Raw genomic sequence first — 23,175 nt, forward strand, 5'->3', positions numbered from 1 at the left:
GAACCATCTTCCCTTGTTTAACTCCAGGAGTTATTAATGCTGGGTGTAGCTGGCACAACAGTTTCTTAGGGTTAATTAAGACACTTCTCCCACAGGCAGTTTCAGAGGGGTTACCTCACAATCTTTTAACTATCACTTAAAGTTAATTGAGTTGTAAACATCATTGAACAACTGAACCTATCTATTACCAAAGGGAGACAATAGAGCTGATTAATCAATACAGCTATGTTGAACTGACAACTAATATGCAAGTTCTAAGGCCTCTTCTAGTTTGTAGCATGAGGCTTAATTAAAGCAACTTCCTCCGTCTTTCCTGCTTCCTTATCATCATGTACAGTCACAACAGCTCAAATTGTCAGCAAAGGCCGTGACTCACTTGTCAGGGTACAGTGGCATTAAGGGGCACTCTTTCTTAATCATCTTTTTAAACTCAAGAATATTCTCCAAGTGTATGAATAGCTTAGACAATGTGACAGTTGACCTAGTCACCCATACACACACTGCTTCTATAACTGTCTCTGCAGAGGCTATGATCTACCATTCCTGGAATAAACCTGCTAAAAAAAAAAAAAAAACTTACTTTTTCCCTTGACATAAGCTTCCTTGGCAAAAAGTTGAAGTCAATAAATTGAGAGTCCCACCCCAAATCACAGGTGGAAAAATTACACCCGTTTCATAAAACTTTCAAGTCCCTATACTCTACTATGCAGGTGTGCTCACTACTGTACAGAGGAGCCTTCTCAACCAGCAGAAACTGGGTTCTAGAGCTCCATGTCTTCTTCGGAGCTAGCAGCTGTCTCCACACTATTGTACGGAGGCACCTCTGTTTGCCGGGGTTCCAAGAACAGTTCAGCTCTCTGCAGGAAGGCAGCGCTGGCAACTGCAGGCTTCCTCTGGCGCTCTCTTCCTCCCACGTAGTTCTTGGCATTGGATGACGGCTCTGGCTTATCAGGGAGAAGTTCAGGAAGAGGTTTCCAGAGGACAAGCTCCATGGAAGGACGGCTCACGGACTCAATCATCTTCTTTGTAAAGCCTTCATCAAACTCCCTCTTCAAGCCTGTTTTCGTGGTATCAGAAAGGACAAGATTGGGGAGGTGGTTCACATTTCTGTCAGTTTCAACTTCATCTTCGTCAATTATTCTGTCCTCAATCTCCTGTAGCCTGCAGGAAGTCCAGGCTACCGCTCAAGGGGAGGCCACTGAACGGTCGGCCGAGCGTAGCCATGGTGGACGAGACCAAGAGGCCGCGTCCGCGACCCCAGCAGTCCGCCGCCACAGCGATGGCCCCACAACCACGAGCCGGCCTCCTCTCCTCTCCTCTCTCTCCGGCCACTCAGTTCCCACATCACGGTGTATTTTTTAGAAATTTTTTCAGAGTGTTGGGTCTGATATTAGGTCCCTGATCCATTTCAACTAAATTCTTGTGCATGGAGAGAGATAAGGATCTGTTTTTGACCTTCTACATATAAATATCCAATTTTCATAGTACCATTTGTTGAAGAGGCTGTTTTCTCCAGTGAGTATTTTTGACGTTTTTGTCAAAGATCAGGTGGCAGTAGCTGTCTGGACTTGATCTGGGTCCTGAATTCTGTTCCAATGATCTATATGTCTGTTTTTGTGCCAGTACCATGCTGTTTTTGTTACTATGGCTCTGTAATATAAATTTGGGTATGGTGATACCACTATATTTTGTTGCTCAAAATTATTTTGGATATTCAAGGTTTTTTTTTTTTTTTTTTTTTTGCTTCTTCTTTTTTTTCATGTTTTTATTTTTTTAAATTTTTTTAAATTTTTTTTAATTTTTATTAACATTTTTCATGATTATAAAATATATCCCATGGTAATTCGCTCCCTCCCCACCCCCACACTTTCCCGTTTGAAATTCCATTCTCCATCATATTACCTCCCCATTACAATCATTGTAATTACATATATACAATATCAACCTATTAAGTATCCTCCTCCCTTCCTTTCTCCACCCTTTATGTCTCCTTTTCAACTTACTGGCCTCTGCTACTAAGTATTTTCATTCTCACGCAGAAGCCCAGTCATCTGTAGCTAGGATCCACATATGAGAGAGAACATGTGGCGCTTGGCTTTCTGGGCCTGGGTTACCTGACTTAGTATAATACTTTCCAGGTCCATCCATTTTTCTGCAAATTTCATAACTTCATTTTTCTTTACCGCTGAGTAGAACTCCATTGTATAAATGTACCACATCTTCATTATCCACTCATCAGTTGAGGGACATCTAGGCTGGTTCCATTTCCCAGCTATTATAAATTGAGCAGCAATAAACATGGTTGAGCATGTACTTCTAAGGAAATGAGATGAGTCCTTTGGATATATGCCTAGGAGCGCTATAGCTGGGTCATATGGTAGATCAATCTCTACTTGTTTTAGGAACCTCCACACTGTTTTCCACAATGGCTGAACCAGATTGCATTCCCACCAGCAGTGAAGAAGGGTTCCTTTTTTTCCACATCCCCGCCAACATTTATGATCATTTGTTTTCATGATGGTGGCCAATCTGACAGGAGTGAGATGGAATCTCAATGTAGTTTTCATCTGCATTTCCCTGATGACTAGTGACGTAGAACATTTTTTTAGATGCTTATATGCCATTCGTATTTCTTCCTTTGAGAACTCTCTATTTAGCTCCATAGCCCATTTTTTGATTGGCTTGTTTGATTCCTTATTATATAACTTTTTGAGTTCTTTGTATATCCTAGATATTAATCCTCTATCAGATATATAGCTGGCGAAGATTTTTTCCCATTCTGTAGGTTGCCTCTTTGCTTTTTTCACTGTGTCCTTTGCGGTGCAAAATCTTTGTAATTTCATTAGGTCCCAGTGGTTAATCTGTGGTTTTATTGCCTGAGCAATTGGGGTTGTATTCAGAAAGTCTTTGCCAAGACCAATATGTTGAAGTGTTTCCCCTACTTTTTCCTCTAGCAGTTTCAAAGTTTCCGGTCTGATGTTAAGGTCTTTAATCCATTTGGACTTAATTCTTGTGCATGGCGAGAGAGAAGAATCTATTTTCATCCTTCTGCAGATATTTATCCAGTTTTCAAAACACCATTTGTTGAAGAGGCTGTCTCTTCTCCAATGAGTATTTTTGGCATTTTTATCAAATATCAGGTGGCTATAGCTACTTGGGCTTACATCTGGGTCCTCTATTCTGTTCCACTGATCTACATGTCTGTTTTTGTGCCAGTACCATGCTGTTTTTGTTACTATGGCTCTGTAGTATAGGTTAAAATCAGGTATGGTGATACCACCAGCCTCTTTTTTGTTGCTCAGTATTATTTTAGATATTCGAGGTTTTTTGTGATTCCAAATGAATTTTTGGATTGTTTTTTCTATTTCCATGAAGAAAGCCTTTGGAATTTTGATAGGGATTGCATTAAATGTGTAGATTGCTTTAGGTAAGATTGCCATTTTCACGATATTGATTCTTCCAAGCCAGGAACAAGGGATGTTTCTCCACTTTCTAGTGTCTTCTGCAATTTCTCGCTTGAGTGTTTTAAAGTTCTCATTGTAGAGATTCTTTACTTCCTTGGTTAGGTTTATTCCAAGGTATTTTATTTTTTTTGATGCAATTGTGAATGGGAGTGATTCTCTGATTTCATCCTCTGTGTGTTTGTTGTTAGCATATATGAAGGCTACTGATTTCTGTGTATTTATTTTGTATCCTGCTACATTGCTGTAGGTTTTGATCAGCTCTAACAGCTTGCTAGTAGAGTCTTTAGGGTCCTTTATGTATAGAATCATGTCATCTGCAAATAATTATAACTTGATTTCTTCCTTTCCAATTTGTATCCCTTTTATGTGTGTCTCTTGCCTTATTGCTATGGCTAAGACTTCCAAAACTATATTAAATAGAAGTGGGGACAGTGGACACCCTTGTCTTGTTCCTGATTTTAGTGGAAAAGCTTCCAGTTTTTCCCCATTTAGTAATATGTTGGCTGTAGGCTTGTCATAAATAGCCTTTATTATATTGAGATATGTTCCTTCTATTCCCAGTCTCTGTAGGACTTTTATCATGAAGGGATGTTGGATTTTGTCAAATGCTTTCTCTGCATCTAATGAGATGATCATGTGATTTTTGTCCTTCAACCCGTTTATGTAATGTATTACATTTATAGATTTGCGTATGTTGAACCATCCCTACATCTCTGGGATAAAGCCTACTTGGTCAGGGTGAATGATCTTTTTGATATACTCTTGTATTCTGTTTGCCAATATTTTGTTGAGAATTTTTGCATCTATGTTCATGAGGGAGATTGGTCTGTAATTTTCTTTTTTTGTTCTATCTTTGCCTGGTTTTGGTATCAGGGTGATGCTGGCCTCATAGAAGGAGTTTGGTAGAATTCCTTCCTTTTCTATTTCCTGGAAAAGCTTAAGAAGCAATGGTGTTAGCTCTTCCTTAAAAGTCTGGTAAAATTCAGCAGTGAATCCATCCGGGCCTGGGCTTTTTTTAGTTGGGAGATTATTGATAACTGTTCGGATCTCCATGTTTGTTATAGGTCTATTTAAGTGATTAATCTCATTTTGGTTTAATTTAGGTAGGTCATATAGATCAAGGAAATCATCCATTTCTTTCAGATTTTCATACTTTGTGGAGTATATGCTTTTGTAGTATGTCCCTATGATTTTTTGAATTTCTCTGGAATCTGTTGTGATGTTGCCTTGTTCATCTCTGATTTTATTAATTTGTGTCTCTTCTCTTTCTTTTGGTCAGATTTGCTAAGGGTTTATCAATCTTGTTTATCCTTTCAAAGAACCAACTCTTTGTTTCATTAATTCTTTGGATTGTTCTTTTTGTTTCTATTTCATTAATTTCTGCCCTAATCTTTATTATTTCTTCCCATCTACTAATTTTTGGTTTGCCTTGTTCTTCTTTTTCCAAGGCTTTAAGGCGAAGCATTAGGTCGTTTACATGCGACCTTTCTAATTTCTTAATATAGGCACTTAAGGCTATAAATTTACCTCTTAGAACTGCCTTCATTGTGTCCCAGAGATTTTGGTATGTTGTGTTCTCATTATCATTTGACTCTATAAATTTTTTGATTTCCTTTTTGATTTCTTCATTGACCCACTCATCATTTAGTAGTGTATTGTTTAGTTTCCATGATTTTGTGTATGCTCTATAGCCTTTCTTGCTACTGATTTGTAGTTTAATTCCATTGTGGTCAGATAGAATGCAAGGAATTATTTCAATTTTCCTGAATTTGTTAAGATTTGCTTTATGTCCTAATATATGGTCTATTTTAGAGAATGTTCCATGTGCTGCTGAAAAGAATGTATATTCTGCAGCCTTTGGATTAAATGTCCTGTATATATCTGTTAGGTCCATTCCTTCTATGACCTCATTAAGTCCAGATGCCTCTCTGTTTATTCTTTCCCTGGATGACCTGTCAATTGATGAGAGTGGGGTGTTAAAGTCACCCACCACCACTGTATTTGGTGTTATCTGTGACCTTAGTTCTAATAGTGTTTGTTTGACGAATTTGGGAGTCCCCATGTTAGGTGCATATATGTTTAGGATTGTAATGTCCTCCTGTTGGAGTGTGCCCTTAATCACTATAAAGTGACCTTCCTTATCTTTCTTGACTAACGTCGGACTAAAGTCTACCCTGTCTGATATTAGGATAGCAACCCCTGCTTGTTTTCTAGGCCCATTTGCTTGAAACACCGTCTTCCAACCTTTCACCCTAAGATAATGTCTATCCTTTGTAGAAAGGTGAGTTTCTTGGAGACAACAAATTGTAGGATCCTGCTTTTTAACCCAGTCTGCAAATCTATGTCTTTTCGTTGGGGCATTGAGACCGTTGATATTAAGAGATATTATTGAAAGGCGTGTATTTATGTTTGCCATTTGTGTGTGTGTGTGTGTGTTACTGGTTCTATCTGTGCTCTCTTCTGTTAACTGGTATTTGAGTATAGCTTGTTTTTTCTAGGTTCCTTATATGTGTGCTTTTCCTTTTGTTCAGCATGGAGGATTCTATCAAGTATTTTCTGTAGAGCTGGTTTTGTCTTCAAATACTCCTTTAACCTGCTTTTGTCATGGAATGTCTTTATTTCTCCATCTATTTGAATGGATAACTTTGCAGGATAAAGTAACCTTGGTTGACAGTTGTTATCTTTCAGAACTTGGAATATATCACTCCAAGCCCTTCTGGCTTTAAAAGTTTGTGTTGAATAATCTGCTGTAATCTGATGGGCTTGCTTTTGTAGGTAACTTGATATTTCTCTCTAACTGCTTTCAATAATTTTTCTTTGGTTTGTGTGTTTGGAAGTTTGATTATAATATGGCGAGGGGAGGTTCTTTCTGGGTTTTGTCTGGCTGGGGTTCTAAAGGCTTCCTGTATCTGTATTGGCACCTCTTTCCCAATTTGGGGGAAATTTTCCTCTATGATTTTGTTGAAGATGCCTACTATGCCTCTGGAGTGGAGTTCTTCTCCTTCTACTATGCCCTGAATTCTTATATTGGATCTTTTCATAGTGTCCCGAATATCTTGAAATTGCCACTCATACTTTTCTATAAGTTTGTGTTTCTCTTTGTTGGACTGCATTAGGTCTGCCAGCTGGTCTTCTAGCTTAGATATTCTGTCCTCTCCCTCATCCATCCTACTGGTGAGATTTTCTACAGAGTTTTTTATTTCATTAACTGTGTTCTTCATTGCTAGTAATTCTGACTGGTTTTTCTTTATTATTTCTATTTCCCTATTTATGTCTTGTATTGCCTTCTTTATTTCATTAAATTGGTGTCCTGCCTCTTCTTTGATTCCTTTGATTTCCTCTTTGATTTCTTCCTTGATTGTTTTCATGTGTTCTTTGACCTCTTTGAACATATTTATTATTATTCTTTTGAACTCTTTCTCAGGCATTTCCTCTAACTCTTTCTCTCTGGAGGACATTTCTGATGCATTAATACTTTTAGGTGGATTTATATCATCTTGCTTTTTAGTGTTTCTTGTGTTATAATGTATATATTTTTGCATCTCGGATTAAGTTAATGCTTGGATTTTCTAGCTAGCTGTGTATTCTTAGCTGTATCAATTGATTTGATGTAATATATTTTCAGGGTAGGACCTTAAGGTATTAGGTGTGGCTCTTAAGACTCTCAGAGTATCTACAAAGATGTTCTTAGGGGTTGAGATTCCCTGCTATAGGAGTATTCAAGCAGGCTGAGTGGAATAAAATACAGGTAGATTCTAAAATTTAACTAAACACTGTACACATTCAATCAAAAACAGCCCCGAGTATGTATGCAAGAGTAGTTATTATAATGACCAGATCTTCTATCAACAAAGAGGTTTAGATTTCTGGTCTGTTGAGGGATCCAAGTCAGCTTGTGACCAAGTGAGACCCTTCCCTGGTGCAATCCCAGTTACCTTGGGTGATTTTGGTCTCAGTCAAGTTGCTGCCTGGGTTGTCGGGCTGCTGTTCTGATTTCTGGAGCTGGGCACTTGCTTTTCCTACGGGGCAAACCGAGCCGCTGCTGCTGCCTCTGCTGCTCCCATAGCTGCCACCACCGGAGCCACCACCGCTGCTGAAGCTGCCGCTGCCATGACCACCGCCGCTGCTCCCCCGGAAGCCGCTGCTGCGGGATCTGCCGCCGCTGCCGCTCCTGGGTCTGCTGCTGCTGGGGCCGCTGGTACCGGTGCTGGAGCCGCTGAAGTTGCTGCCGAACTCTGCTCCTGCTTGGGTCCCGCTGTCAGCCCAAGTTGGTGTGGCCAGTTCCGGGCCGCTGCTGTGTTCGCTGGAGCTGGGCTCAGGCGGTGGGGGAGGGGAGGGAGCCACGGCTGCTCTGGTTGTCTCGCTGCTCCACGTGTTCTACCTCGCGGTCTCCTCCGCTGCTCGCTGCCGCTCTCCCCTCACGTTTCCCGAGTTGCGGAGAGCGCAGTGTGAGGGGAAAATCCCGCACCTGGCTTTTCCTGCGGCTCGAGCTGGTCTGGCGGTTTTCTGCTGCGCCGCGGCTGTGGCGTTTGGCCGAGCTGCCTGAGCCGCTGGAGCCGCTTTTCCCGCCTGTGCGGGCTCTGGATGCTCTATAACTCTTCTACTTCTCTGCTGCCGCCTCAATTTCCTATACACCTCACTTTTTAGTAAAAGCGTGTATTTTGCTGAGTTTTTTTGGTCTTTTTCCCCCCTAGGCTGCTTTGGCGTGGTACCTACGCCGCCATCTTAACCGGAAGCGGATATTCAAGGTTTTTAATGCTTCCAAATGAGTTTTAGGATTTTTTTCTATTTCCATGAAGAATGCCATTGGAATTTTGATGGGAATTCTATTAAATGTGTAGATGACTTTTGGTAAGATTGACATTTTCACAATATTGCAATATTGATTCTTCTAATTGAAGAACATGGGATATCTTTCCATTTCCTAGTCTGCAATTTCTCTCTTGAGTGTTTTAAAGTTTTCATTGTAGACCTTCTTCATTTCCTTGGTTAGGTTTATTTCAAGGTACTTTATTTATTTTTTGTTTATTATTAGTTATGTATATAGTGTGTATAAAGCCATGATGGTACCATCATTAGCCTTCTCCCTGTCATCCCCCCATGCAGATTGTGGGTGTTGCACTGTGGTGGTGGCCATCAATTACAGGGTGAGACAATGTCTCTGTGCATAATTGACCCAACTTACGGCTCTAACAATCTTTCCGCTCCCTCTTCTGTGAATTTTCCTGAGCCATGTTGGTTCATTTTATTATTATTATTATTTTTAGGAAATTGTGAATGGGAGCGTTTCCCTGATTTTATCCTTAGCATTTTTGTTTTTATTATTTAGGAAGTCTACTCATGTCTGTGTGCTTAATTTGTATCCTGCTACACTGCTAAAAGTGTTGATCAGCTGTAACAATTTGCTGGTAGAGTCTTTAGGGTCCTTTTTGTATAGATTTATATCATCTGCATATAATGATAATTTGTTCTTTTCCTTTCCAATTTATATCCCTTTTATGTGTGTCTGTTGCATAACTGCTATAGCTAAGACTTCCAGGGCTATGTTAAATAAAAGTGGATACCCTTGTCTTTAAAAAAAAAAATTTAATTTGGTTATTTGCAAGCAGAGAGAATGATAGAGAGAAGAGAGACAGGGAGACAATGGGCATTCCAGGGCCTCTAGCCACTGCAAATGAACTCCAGACGCATGTGGCCCTTGTGCATCTGGCTTATGTGGGTCCTGGATAATTGAACCTGGGTCTTTTGGCCTCACAGGCAAATGCCTTAACTATCTCTCCAGCCCATTTAAAACAATAAATTTTATTTTATTTATTTATTTGCAATAACAGAGAGAGAGAGAGAGAGAGAGAGAGAGAGAGAGAGAAGGAAGGAGAGACACCCTTGTCTTGTTCCTGAATTTAGTAAAAAATTTTCATGATTTTCCCCATTTAGTATATGTTGGCTGTAGGTTTGTCATAAATAATCTTTATTATGTTGAAATATGGTCCTTCTATTCCCAGTTTCTGTAGGACTTATCATGAAGAGATGTTGTATTTGTCAAATGCCTTTTCTGTATCTATTGAGATAATCATGTGATTTTTGTTCTTTAGTCCATTTATATAGTGCATTACATAAATCCATTTGTGTGTGTTGAACTATCCCTGCATCTCTGGAATAAAGCTTACTTGGTTGGGGTGTATTATGTCTTTTCTAAAAATTTATTATTTTTTAAATGACAACTTCCATAATTAAGCACAATAAACTGTGGTAATTTTCCCCCTACCACTTTCCATCATATCTCCTCTCCCTCCCAATCAATCTTTCTTTTATGTTGATGTTGCAATCCTTTCCTCTTATTATGATGGTCTTGTGTAGGTAGTGTCAGGCACTGCAAGGCCATGGATATCCAGGCCATTTTGTGTATGGAAGAGTGTACTGTAATGAGACCTATTCTTCTTTTGGCTCTTACATTCTTTCCACCACCTCTTCCTCAATGGACCCTGAGCCTTTGAAGGTGTCATAGAGATGTTTCAGTGCTGAGCACTCCTCTGTCATGTCTTCTCAGCACTGTAGCGTCTTTTGAGTCATCCCAGAGGTCACAGCTATCTCTAACCAAAAGTGAGAGTAGCATTAATATATGGGTATGAACATTAAGAGAAGTGCTTACTGGGCTGTTTGGTGAGCATAATATATGCATTTAGCCAGATACCAGCAGGCATTACAACCCTAGGGCTCATGACTTTTCCCATATTAGGTTTTTATTTTTATTTTTTTTAATTAATTAATTTATTTATTTGAGAGTGACAGACACAGAGAGAAAGGCAGATAGAGGGAGAGAGAGAGAATGGGCGCGCCAAGGCCTCCATATTAGGTTTTTAGTATCAGACATGAATTCCCTCCTGGAGCAGGCCTCTAGTCCAACTAGAGAATGGTTGGTTTTCCCCATAACAGACATCCCACTGTTGTATCTGTTGGCTCACTTGGACTGGCTGGCCCTACTTAAGGCTTGCAGTGTCCACTATTGTTTATCTCCACTGATGATTCCTCTCTCTTCCATGGAACTGTATGCAGCATAACCTTTTCCAGTTTTCTGTCAACTGGTCTACACAGAGGAGGTTTTCAGCTTAGCTCCAGCAGGATTTCTCAGTGACCTTGCAGCCCAAGTATGTGGAGTATTCAGCAGTCGGGTCTTAACATCTATTCCTGGTGGGAAACCAAGAGTCTTGGCAATGGCCTATAGTGTTTTGTGGGGCATCAGGGACCTTGCTGGCCACCAACTCACTGGAAGGTATTCTATCCCTAGCACTGAAAATTTTCTACTAACAATCTATGGCTTCTGGGTGCACCATTGTCCAAAAAAGTACATTTACATATGACTTATTCATACCCACTTAGACTTTTGTTAGCCCTCCCCCAATCTTTCCTTTACTAAATTTCTTCCCCTGACCTCACTTAGGCCTTTCTACTCACATTAAGCTGTTCTTTGCTTAAACATATACAATACCATCTCCTTAAGTTACCTCCTCCCTTCCCTCCCTTATATACCCTTTCTAGCTTACTGGTATCTGCTACTGAGTTTTATTCCAACTCACATACCAGTCCAAACATTTGTAGCTAGAATCCAATATGAAAGAGAACATATGGCTCTTGCCTTTCTGGGCCTGGGTTACCTCACTAAGTATAATCTTTTCCAGGTCTGTTCATTACCCTGAAAATTTCATAAATTTATTTTTCTTTACCTCTGAATATAATTCCATTGTATAAATGTGCCACATTTTCATTATCCACCCATCAGTTGAGGGACATCTATGTTGGTTCCATTACCTAGCTATTGTGAATAGAGCGGCAATAAGCATGGATGTGCAAGTATCTCTAAGGTAGTGAGAAGAGTCCTTAGGATGATGCCTAGGAGTGAGATATGTCATATGGTAAATCTATTTTTAGCTGTCTCAGGAACCTCCACACTGATTTACACAATGGCTGTACCAGATTACATTTCCACCAACAGTGTAGAAGGGCTTCTCTTTTTCTGCATTTTTGCCAGCATTTATTGTCATTTGTTTTCTTGATGATAGCCATTCTGACAGGAGTGAGATGAAATCTCAAAGTAGTTTTAATTTGCATTTCCCTGGTGGGTGAGGATGTAGAACATTATGTTGATGTTTATTTGCCACATGTATTTTTTCTTTTGAGAGCTTTCAATTTAGTTTCATAGCCCATATTTTAGTTGGATTGTTTGATTTCTTATTATTTAGGTTTTTCCTCTGTCAAAGATTTTCTCTCATTTTGTAAGTTTCCTCTTTGCTTTATTCAGTGTCCTTAGTAGTACCAAAGCTTTGGAATTTCATGAGGTCCTAGTGGTTTATTAGTGGTTTCATTTCCTAAGCACCTGGGCTTATATTCAGAAAGTTGTTGCCTATGCCAATATTTTGAAGGGTTTCCCCTACTTTTTCCACTAGTAGTTTCAGAGTTTTAGGTCTGATATTAAGGACTTTGATCCATTGGGACATAATTCTTGTGCATGGAGAGAGATAAGGATCTCTTTTCTTTTCTTTTTTTATGCATCAAAACTTTAATGAACTGAAAAACACTACATCTGTGAAATTCACATACCTAAAGAAAAAATAAGCTGTATTTGAAAACTATACAATGGCTGTTGATCAACTCCTTCCTTGGCACACTGGTATTTAAATGTCGAGGGTCAAGGTTTCTTCTGGTCTTTACCCTGCTTAGCTTTTGGAGGTGTGTTTGCTGCCATTGCTGCTGGTAGCCCTGTAATCACTTGTAAGTAAGTTTTGAATTTTGAGATGTACGTTTCAAGAATCACATGCATTAGGTTCTTCTGCATTATTTCGTTGTAACAGGCCTTTTCAGCAGGTGTCAGAGCATCCCATTCCTCCTTAGTGAAGTGCTCAGCCCCATTCTCCAGAGCCTCTGGATCCTTAGAACTTGGTGGGACACGCACAGGAGACATCACAAAATCTCTTATTCTTGTCTAGGAGAAAGACAAGTGTCAGGAGCAACAAATTCAAAATTGCCGCCCACGCTTCCCAGCTGGCCCAGGTCTGAGGAGCCACGCAGCCGAACCTTTTCTTTTCTTTTGTTTTCTTTTGAGGTAGGGTCTCACTCTAGCCCAGACTGACCTGGAATTCACTATGGAGTCTCAGGGGTGGCCTCAAACTCAGACAATCCTCCTACCTCTGTCTCCTGAGTGCTGGGATTAAAGGCCTGTGTCACCATGCCCGGTAAGGATCTATTTTTATCCTTTGCATATAGGTATCCAGTTTGCCCAGCACCATTTGCTGAAGAGGCTGTCTTTTCTCCAGTGAGTATTTAAAAAAAAATTATTTTTTGTTATTTTTGTTTATTTATTTGAGAGAGACAGAGAGGGACAGAAAGAGGCAGATAGAGAGAGGGAGAGAGAATGGGCACACTAGGGCCTCCAGCCACTGCAAACGAACTCCAGATGCATGCGCCCCCTTGTGCATCTAGCTAACGTGAGTCCTGGGGAGTCGAGCCTTGAACCGGGGTCCTTAGGCTTCATAGGCAAGCGCTTAACCGCTAAGCCATCTCTCCAGCCCTCCAATGAGTATTTTTTGGCAGTTTTGTCAAAGATCAGGTGGCTGTAGAAGTCCAGACTTACATCTGGGTACTCTATTCTGTTCCATTGATCTATGTGTCTTTCTTTGCCAGTACCATGCTCTTTTTGTTTCTACGGCTTTGTAATATAGCTTAAAGTTAGGTATGGTGATGCAACCAACCTTATTATTTGTAAACTTTATTCTTATTTATTTATTTATTAGAGAGAGAGAGAGAGAGAGAGAGAGAGAGAGAGAGAGAGAGAAGGAGAGAGAGAATGGGCACACCAGGGCCTCCAGTCACTGCAAACAAACTCCAGATGCATGTCCCACCTTGTGCATCTGGCTTACATGAGTCCCAGGGAATCAAACCAAAGTTCTTTGGCTTTGCAGGCAAATGCCTTAACTGCTAAGCCATCTCTTCAGCCACCAGCCTTATTTTTGTTGTTCATAACTGTTTTGTTTTGTGGTTCCAAATGAATTTTAGGATTTTTTTTTTCTATTTTCATGAAGAATGCCATTGAAATTTTGATAGGGATTGCATTAAATGTGTAGATTGATTTTGATAAGATTACCATTTTTGCAAGATTGATTCTTCCAATACAAGAACATGGGAGGCCTTTCCATTTCCTATTGTCTTCTGTAATTTCTCTCAAGTGTTTTAAAGTTTTCATTGTAGTAATCCTTGACTTCCTTGTTTAGGTTTATTCTAAGGTACTTTATTTATTTATTTTAGTTTTTGAGGTAAGGTCTCACTGTAGCCCAGAATGATCTGGAATTCACTATGCAGTCTCAGGTTGGCCTCTAACTCATGACAATCCTCCTGCCTCTGCCTCTCTAGTGCTGGGATTAAAAGCATAAGCCACAACGCCTGGCTTACTTTTTTTTTTTTTTGATGCAATTGTAAATGGGAGTTATTCCCTGATGTCATCCTCACTATGTTTCTTGCTAATATATAGGAAGGCTACTGATTTCTGTCTATTTTGTATTGTGTTATGTTGCTAAAAGTGCTTATCAGCTCTAACAATTTGCTGGTAGAGTGTTTAGGGTTTTTTATGTATAGAATCATGCTATGATTCTATATATAAAATGATAATAATGATAGTTTGATATTTTCCTTGCCAATTTCTATCCCTTCTATGTGTCTCTTGCCTTATTGCTTTAGCTAAAATTTCCAGTACTATATTAAATAAAAGTGGGGACAGTGGACACCTCTGATTTTAGTAGAAAAGTTTCATTTCCCATTTAGTATTATGTTGACTGTAAGTTTGTCATAAATAGCCTTTATTATGTTGAGATATGTTCCTTTTATTCCAAGTGTCTGTAGGACTTGTATCATGAAGGGATGTTGGATTTTGTCAAATGCCTTTTCTGCATCTATTGAGATGAGCATGTGATTTTTGTCCTACAGTCCATTTATATAGTGTATTACATTTATTGATTTGCATATGTTGAACCATGATTGCATCTCTGGGATAAAGCCTACTTTATTGAGGTGGATGATCTTTCTGATATGTTCTTGTATTCTGTTTTATTTTGTTGAGAATTTTTGCATCTATGTTCCTGAGGGCGATTGGTCTGTAGTTGTTTTTTTACTTTTTTTTATGGTCTTTTTCTAGTTTTGGTATCAGGATGATGCTGGCTTGGTAGCAGCAGTTTGGTAGAATTCCTTCCTTTTCTACTTTATGGGAAAATTTGAGAAGCATAGGTGTTAGTTCTTCCATGAAGGTCTGGTAAAAGGCACCAGTGAATCCATCTGGGCCTGTATTTCTGTCATTTGGGAGATCATTTTTATAACTACTTGGATCTCCATTCTTGCTATAGGTCTATTTAGGTGGGAAATCTCATCTTGATTTAATTTTGATGGGCTATATAATTCAAGGAAATCATCCATTTCTTTCATATTTTGAAACATAGTGGAATATATGTTCTTAAAGTATGTTTGTATGATTTTTAAAATTTCTTTGGTATCTGTTGTGATGGTGCCTTTTTAATGTCTAATTTTATTAATTTGTGTCTCTTCTGTCTTTCTTTTGGTCAGATTTGGTAAAGGTTTATCAATCTTGTTTATCCTTTTAAAGAACTAACTCTCTGTTTCATTGATTCTGTGTATTTTGGGGGTTCTATTTAATTAATTTCTGTCCTAATCTTTATTATTACTTCCTATCTACTATTTTTGGTTTGCCTTGTTCTTCTTTTTCCATGGGTTTTAAAGTGAAGCATTAAGTTGTTTACTTGTGACCTTTCTAATTTGTTAATATGGGCACTTAAAGGTATAAATTTCCCTCTTGGGACTGCCTTCATTTTGTCCCAATGATTTTTTTATGTTGTGTACTCATTATCATTTGACTCTATGAATTTTTGATTTCCTGTTTGATTTCTTCATTGACCCATTCATCATTTAGTAGTGTATTGTTTAATTTACATGTTTTTGTGTACGCTCTGTAGCTTTTCTTGCTGTAAATTAGTAGTTTAATCCCATTGTGATAAGATAGAGTGCAAGGAATTATTTCAAGTTTTCTATAGTTGTTAAGGTTTTCTCTATGTCCTAATATATGGTCTATTTTAGAGAATGTTCCATGTGCTGCTGAAAAGAATGTATTCTGCAGCACATGGTGAAATGTTCTTCAGATATCTGTAAGGTATTAAATGACATATGACCTCATTTAATTCAGATTCTTCTGTTTATTTTTTCCTGGGATGACCTGTCAATTGATGAGAGTGGTGTGTTGAATTTATCCACTACAATTGTATTTGGTGTTATCTGTAGCTTTATTTCTAGGAGAGTTTGTTTGATGAAATTGGGAACCACCGTGTTAGGTATGTGCTCATGTTGTGGTCTTACTTTAATCAATCCTTTATTTTTCCTCATTAATGTTGCTTTGAAATCTACCCTGTCAGATATTAGGATAGTGACACCTGTTTGTTTTCTAGGTCCATTTGTTTTAAACACCATTTTCCTACCTGTCATCCTAAGATAGTATCTGTTTTATACAGAAAAGTGGGATTCTTGCAGGCAACAAATAGAAGGACTCTTTTTTTTTTTTAACATAATCTGCAAATCTGTGTCTTTTGGCTTGGGCATTGAGGCCATTGATATTAAGAGTTATTTTTTTTATTAGATATGGACATATTTTCTTATAAACAACACATGTTTCTACCATTCTTTCTATCCTCCCTGCCCCTTTTCTGAAGAGGCCTTCATCGTTGGGGATGCAGGTCAACCCCATGGGGATTGGGGGTCATGCATTATGTGGGGGTGGAGGTGGGAGAAGAGGCAATGTCTCTGTGCAAAATGTCCCAACTTGTGCCTCTAACAATCTTTCTGCCTTCCTCTTCCACAAAATTCTCTGAGCCATGCTGGGAGCATTTTAAGTCTACTTCTGTAATGGGCACTGAGGAGCTTCTGGATCTCTGGTTTTATAGGTGTTGAATGTCCTCAGTATCTTTCTCCATCAACCTTGTGCTGATGTTAGATTCACTAAGAAAGCAGGACTCTTGCTCATTTTCCCAGTTCCTCTGTGGTTTCAGCTGAGGCTGGGGTGGAGTACACTGGGTCATTTATCTCCTCACGTCCAGCTTTCCTCTGAAAAAGAGAAACAAATTCTCCAATGAAGAATGAAGTAAGCACTAGTTAAATGGGATAACCCTTATTAAATTAGAGAGAATTAAAAGTGTTTAGGCACTCTTATAGTCTAAGGTTAGTGGGAGCTTGACATTGGAAAGCAGAATCATTATCTGGATATGGTTTTGACTTGTTTCCAAGTTCCAGTGGATCTATTAGCCAATATAACAGCAGTTCGTTACCCACCATGGTTGTGTGCCACTATTGCACTTGTGTGAGCATCACATCAGGTTGTTTGCTTCTGAGTTACTTAGACTTTGAGATGTTGGCCACTTTCCCCCAGCAGGTTATATAGTGCCTTCTAGTACTACATGGGCCTACTGACTCTCCTCCAGATACCAACAAGGTCTGTCCATGGTCTGTGCTAACAGTTTATGGTGTCTTTAGCAGTAGGGTCTTACCATTAACCTCAGATGAGTAATCAAGTGGTGACTGAAGTCTGTCTTATTTGTTTTGGGAGATCTAGGAGGTCTTTCTGATCAACAGCTCATTGTTGATGTAGACTACATCTTTGTAGAGGGAAATACAGTCCAGTGCCAAGGGAAAAGAGGAAAGAAAAAGCCAGAGAATAAAGAGAAACAGGAGAAAGTTGAAGTTAGGTTTTATCTTACTTTTTCCAGCACTCTTCAATTCAGGTGCTCCCTCTAGGGTCCTCTTGAGGGTTCCACCTTTTACTCTGACTGCTAGAATATAGGATTCTATGGTACCAATTTGATTTGGGTTCAGTTTTGTGTCCCCCCCCCACACTCTTTCCCTTGCCCCAACCTGTACCCTCCCTATTGCCTAAGTCTCAAGATGCTATTCAGTATGTCAGCAATTAGAGCTGATACAGGTTAGGAACTGCAGATGAGTGAGATCAAGGGATGGCTGTTTTCTGTGATTGTGTGAGTTCATTTTTAATGATCTGTTCCAAGTTTGATCATTTTTCTACAAATTTCAATGTGTTATTTTTTTCTTATTGCTGAGTAAAATTCCATTGTGTAGATATACCACATCTTGGTTATCCTTTCATCCAATGATGGGCACATGGGTTGATTCCAGTTTTTAGCTATTATGAATTGAGCAGCTATACATTGAGATGTGAAGCTTTTAGGGTAAATTCCCAGTAAGGGAAAACCATGGTCTGTTGGTAATTTTATATTGATCTTTTTCAGGAGTCTCCATATTTATTTCTGTAGTGCTTGTACCAGCTTACATTCCCACCAACAGTGAATGACTGTTCCTGTTTCTCCACAGCCTTGTCAACATTTGTTTTCATTTGATTTTTTAGTGTTTGCTATACTTAATGGGGTAAGGTGGAATCTCATGGTTGTTTTAATTTGCATTTCCCTAGTGGTTAGAGATGTTGAACATTTTCTTAAGTGTGTGTTAGCCATTTGTAATTCTTTCTCTGAGAACTCACCATTTAGTTCTTTGCCCCACTTATGGAGTGGGCTGTTTGATTTTTTTATTGTATAGTGTTTTGAGTTCTTTGTAGATTCTATATATTAGGTCAGTGGTATAGCTGGCAAAGATTTCAAAGATTCAGTGGGTAATCTATTGTCTCTGTTTATGGTATGTTTGTCTGTGCAGAAGCTTTTTAGCTTCATGATATCCCATTGGTTGAGTGGTTGTTTTGTTTCCTGGGCTACTGGGATTTTGTTCAGGAAGTTTTTCCCCAGTCCTATATCTTGGAGAGTGCCTCCTATTTTTTTCTTCCAGTAGTTGAAGGGTTTCAGGTCTTATATTGAGGTCTTTCATCCATCTGGAGTTGATTTTTGTGTATGGTGAAATGAGTGGGTCTAATTTCCTTTTTCTATATATGGTCATCCAATTTGTCCAACACCATTTGTTCAAGATGCTATCTTTTCTCCAGTCTACATTATTGGTACCTTTGTCAAAGATTAAGCAGCTGTAGTTGCTTGACCTAAAGTCTGGGTCTTCAATTCTGTTCCATTGGTCTATGCTTCTGTTTTTATTCCAGTACCATGACATTTTTGTCACTATGGCTTTGTAGTATAACTTTAGATCAGGTATGGTGATACCATGAGGGGCAATTCTTTTGCTGAGGATATGTTTGGATATCTGAAGCCTGTTGCCATTCTGTATGAACTCTGAGATCATTATTACAATCTCTGAAGAATGGTGTTAGTATTTTTATTGCTATTGCATTAAATCTGTATATTGCTTTTGGTAGATTTGCCATTTTCACAATATTAATTCTACCTATCCAGGAGCATGGGAGGTCTTTCTATTTTCTCAAGTCCTCTTCTATTTCTTTTTTGAGTGGTTTTATATTTTAATTATACAGTCCTTTCAAATCCTTTGTTAGTGTTATTCCAAGGTATTTAATTTTTTTGTTAGTATTGACAGCCTCACTGATTTCTTTCTTTGTATTTTTGTCCTTTATGTGTAGAAAAGGTAGTGGTTTATGTGCATTGATTTTGTATCCTGTCATATTGCTGAAGGAATTTATTACCTTTAGAAGTTTTGAAATGGAGACTTTCTGATCACTTATACATTGGATCATGTCATATGCAAATAGAGCTAACTTGACTTCTTCCTTTCCAATTTGAATCCCTTTTATTTCTTTCTCCTGTCTATTGCTGGAGCTAGTACTTCTAGTACTATGTTGAAGTGCAGCGGTGAGAGTGGGCACTCCTGTTGTATTTTTTCAAAGGCCTTCTCTGCATCGATTGAAATGATCATGTGGTTCTTATGGTTCAGTTTATTTATGTGGTGTATTACATTGACCAATTTCCATATGTTAAGCCATCCCTGGGATGAAGCTTGATAAAGGTTGATAATGCTTTTGATGTGTTGTTGAATTCCATTTGCAAGGATTTTGTTCAGGATCTTTGCATCTAAGTTCATTAGGGATATAGGCTGGTAACTTTCTTTCCTTATTGCATCTCTGTCTGGTTTTGGTAGTAGGGTGATGCTAGGTTCATAAAATGAGTCAGGGAGTCAGGGAGTATTCCTTGGTCTCCAATTATGTGGAATAGTTTGAGAAAAATTGGTCTCAGTTCTTCTAATGAAAGTTTGATAGAATTCAGCTGAGATGCTATCTGGTCTAGGACCTTTCTTTTGGGGGAGGATTTTGATTACTGTTTCAATCTTTATGGATGTGATAGGTTTGTTTAGGAGATTAATCTGCTTTGAGTTTAGTTTTGTTAGGTGGTATGTGTCTAGGAATTCATCCATTTCTTTGAGATTATTCAATTTAGAGGACTAGAGGTTTTGGAAGTATGTCCTGATGATTTACATTTGCTTGAAGTAAAATTTTCTAATCTTTCACCTTGAGGAGATGTCTATCTTTAGTGGTGAGGTGGGTTGCTTAAAGACAGTAGTTAGTAGGTTTGTAGTCAGGTTCATATTGCTGGTAGAAATCACCCAACCAAGAGCAGCTTGTGGGAAAAAAGAGGTTTATTTTGGCTTATAGGCTTGAGGGGCAAACTCCATGATGGCAGGGAAAATGATGGCATGAGCAGAGTGTGGACATCATTCCCTGGTCAACATAGGTGGACAATAGCAACAGGAGAGTGTGCCAAACACTGGTAAGGGGAAACTGGCTATAATACCCACAAGCCTGCCTCCAACAATACACTCTTTCCATGAGGCATTAATTCCCAAATCTCTGTCAGCTGGGAACCTAGCATTCAGAACACCTAAGTTTTTGGGGGATACCTGAATCAAACTACTACAGAAGGGTCCAATGTTTTGATCCATCCTGATAAACTGTGTCTTTTGATGGATGAGTTAAGACCATCAATATTTATGGTTTTTACTTTGAGGTTTGAATTAATCCCTACCATGATGAGGTGTTTTATGTGCTTTCTTCTGTTATGTACTTTTTTTTTTTTTTGGTTTTTCGAGGTAGGGTCTCACTCTGGTCCAGGCTGACTTGGAATTAACTCCGTAGTCTCAGGGTGGCGTTGAACTCAGGGCGATCCTCCTACCTCTGCCTCCCGAGTGCTGGGATTAAAGGCGTGCACCACCACGCCCGGCTGTTATGTACTGTTTTGAGCCTGGTTTATTTTGGTTATTGTGATCTTCTTGTTGACACTTGAAATTGGTTGTTTGATTGTTCTTTGTGGAGTATTACCTCAAGAATTCTCTGTAGGTTTGGCTTTGTGTTCATATAATTGTAGAGTTGAATTTTTTCATGGAAAGTTTTTTTTTCATCATCTATTATGAGGGATACTTTTGCTGAGCAAAGTAGCTTGGGTTGGAAGACATAATTTTTCAGACTTTGAAGTGTTTCATTCCAGGCCCTTGTAGCTTTCAGGTTTTCCATTGAATAATCTCATGTAATTCTGATGGGATTGCCTTTGTATGTTGTGATCTTGCTGCTTTTTTTTTTTGAGGTAGAGTCTTGCTGTAGCCCAGGCTGACCTGGAATTCACTATGTGACCTCAAACTCACAGCAATCCTCCTACCTCTGCCTCCCAAGTACTGGGATGGCTGGTGCATGCCTGACTTGCTTAATACTCTTTGTTTTCATTGTTAAGAGGCTTTATTTTTTTGGGGGGGGTTTCAAGGTGGGGTCTCACTCTGGTCCAGGCTGACCTGGAATAAACTATGTAGTCTCAGGGCGGCCTCGAACTCTCAGCAATCCTCCTACCTCTGCCTCCCGAGTCCTGGGATTAAAGGCGTGCACCACCACGCCCGGCTTCATTGTTAAGAGTTTTACCTATGATGTGTCTTGGAGACTCTTCTTTGGTCCTGTCTATTTGGTGTATTATGGGCTTCTTGTATCTGGATATGCCTCTCTTTTGCAATTTCCAGAAAATTTTCTTCAATAATTTTGTTGAGTATATTCTTTATGCCTCTAGTTTGAATTTCTTCTTCTCCTTCTGGTATATCTATGACCTGGATATTTGGTCATTTTAGGATGTCCCAACAGCTTTGTTATATTCTGTTCACTTGATTTTGTTTGTTGGTTTTTTCAAGGTAGGGTCTCACTCTAGCCCATGCTGACTTGGAATTCACTCTGTATTCTCAGGGTGGCCTTGAATCCATGGCAATCTTCTACCTCTGCCTCCTGAGTGCTGGGATTGGAGGCATATACCACCACACCCAGGTTTTTAATTTTTTTTTGTTTGTTTGTTTCACTTGATTTTTTGAGCTTAGCAAAGTTTTTGGCCTCCCGATCAATTTCTTCTGTCTTATCTTCCAGGTCAGAGTGCTGTGCCCTCCAGGACACAAACCAGTGCAGGCAACCCAGACTGAGGAGGTAGGAGGGACCCAGATCCAGGGGGCCAGCCTATTCACTCCAGGCCACTGTGCCTGCCTACGCACTGTCTATGCAAGGAATCCAGACCTAGGAGCAGGGAGGAGCCTGGAAATGGGCCCAGCCTACTCACTCCAGGCTGCTGTGCCCCCACACCTACTGTATATGCAAGGAACTCAGACAGAGCTAATATTAAGAGTTATGATTGAAAGGTATATATTTATTCTTGCCATTCTTCTTGTTTTGTAGTTTGTCTGGTTTTCGTTTTCTCTCTCTCTCTCTCTCTCTCTTCTTGTTTTTCTGGGTATGGTTTCATTCTACCTTAGGCTGTCCTGGAATTTACTATGTAGTCTCAGGGTGGCCTTGATTGCTTAGAGATCCTCCTACCTCTGCCTCCCAAGTGTTGGAATTAAAGGTGTGCTCCACCATGTTGGCTTTTCCTTTACTCTCTTGTATTAAATATTGTTTGAGGCTTTTTTTTTCTTTTCTTTTTTTTTTTTTTTTTTGAGGTAGAGTCTTACTCTAGCCCAGGCTGAGTAATGTTTATTTGTTCCTGGCACCTTATATGTGTGCTTTTCTTTTTCTTCTGCCTTGAGGATCCTTTCAAGTATTTTCTGTAAAGCTGGTTTAGTGTTCGTATATTCCTTTAACCTGTTTTTGTTGTGGATGTCCTTATTTCCCTGGATAGATAGATTTGAAGGGTAAAGTTATCTTGTTTTACTGTTGTTATCTTTAAGAACTTAGAATACATCATTACAAGCTGTTCTGGCTTTTAAAGTTTGTGTTGAGTAATCTTCGTTATCATGATGGGCTTTCCTTCGTATATGACTTGTTTTAGCACTGTAACTTCTTTTAATATACTTTCTTTGAATTGTGTGTTTTGTAGTTTAGTTATAAATGATGGTGACAGGTTCTTTCCTGATTTGGCTGTTTGGCATTCTAAAAGCTTCCTGTGTCTGCATTGGCATCACTTTCCATATTTGGGGGAAGTTTTCTTCTATGATTTTGTTGAAAATACCTACGATGCCTTTGGAGTGCAATTTTTCTCCTTCTACTATGCCCTGAATTCTGTTTTTCAAAAAATATTGAAATTTTTATTAACATTTTCCATGATTATAAAAAAATATCCCATGGTAATTCCCTTCCTCCCCCCTGACACTTACCCCTTTGAAATTCCATTCTACATCATATTATGTCCCCATCTCAATCATTATACTTACATATATACAATATCAAGCTATTAAATACCCTCCTCCCTTCCTTTCTCTTCCCTTTATGTCTCCTTTTTTACTTTTTAACTGGCATCTGCTACCA

At 39.1% G+C, this 23,175-nt stretch overlaps 1 protein-coding gene across 1 annotated transcript in view; it reads right to left on the reverse strand.

Moving 5' to 3' along the window:
* Positions 1-740: 740 nt before the first annotated feature.
* The window catches only part of LOC105943856 (coiled-coil domain-containing protein 117-like), a 37,218-nt gene continuing 14,783 nt past the window's right edge, over positions 741-23,175 (reverse strand). Inside the window, exons 2-3 of the mRNA XM_045161265.1 lie at positions 12,260-12,441; positions 741-1,161 (exon numbers count right to left, since the gene is read on the reverse strand). Coding sequence (XP_045017200.1) covers positions 762-1,161; positions 12,260-12,441 — 582 coding nt within the window. The 3' untranslated portion in view covers positions 741-761. The remainder of the gene's footprint in view (positions 1,162-12,259; positions 12,442-23,175) is intronic.

Source organism: Jaculus jaculus, chromosome 11, assembly GCF_020740685.1.
Source record: "Jaculus jaculus isolate mJacJac1 chromosome 11, mJacJac1.mat.Y.cur, whole genome shotgun sequence".
NCBI classification, from domain to species: Eukaryota; Metazoa; Chordata; class Mammalia; order Rodentia; family Dipodidae; genus Jaculus; species Jaculus jaculus.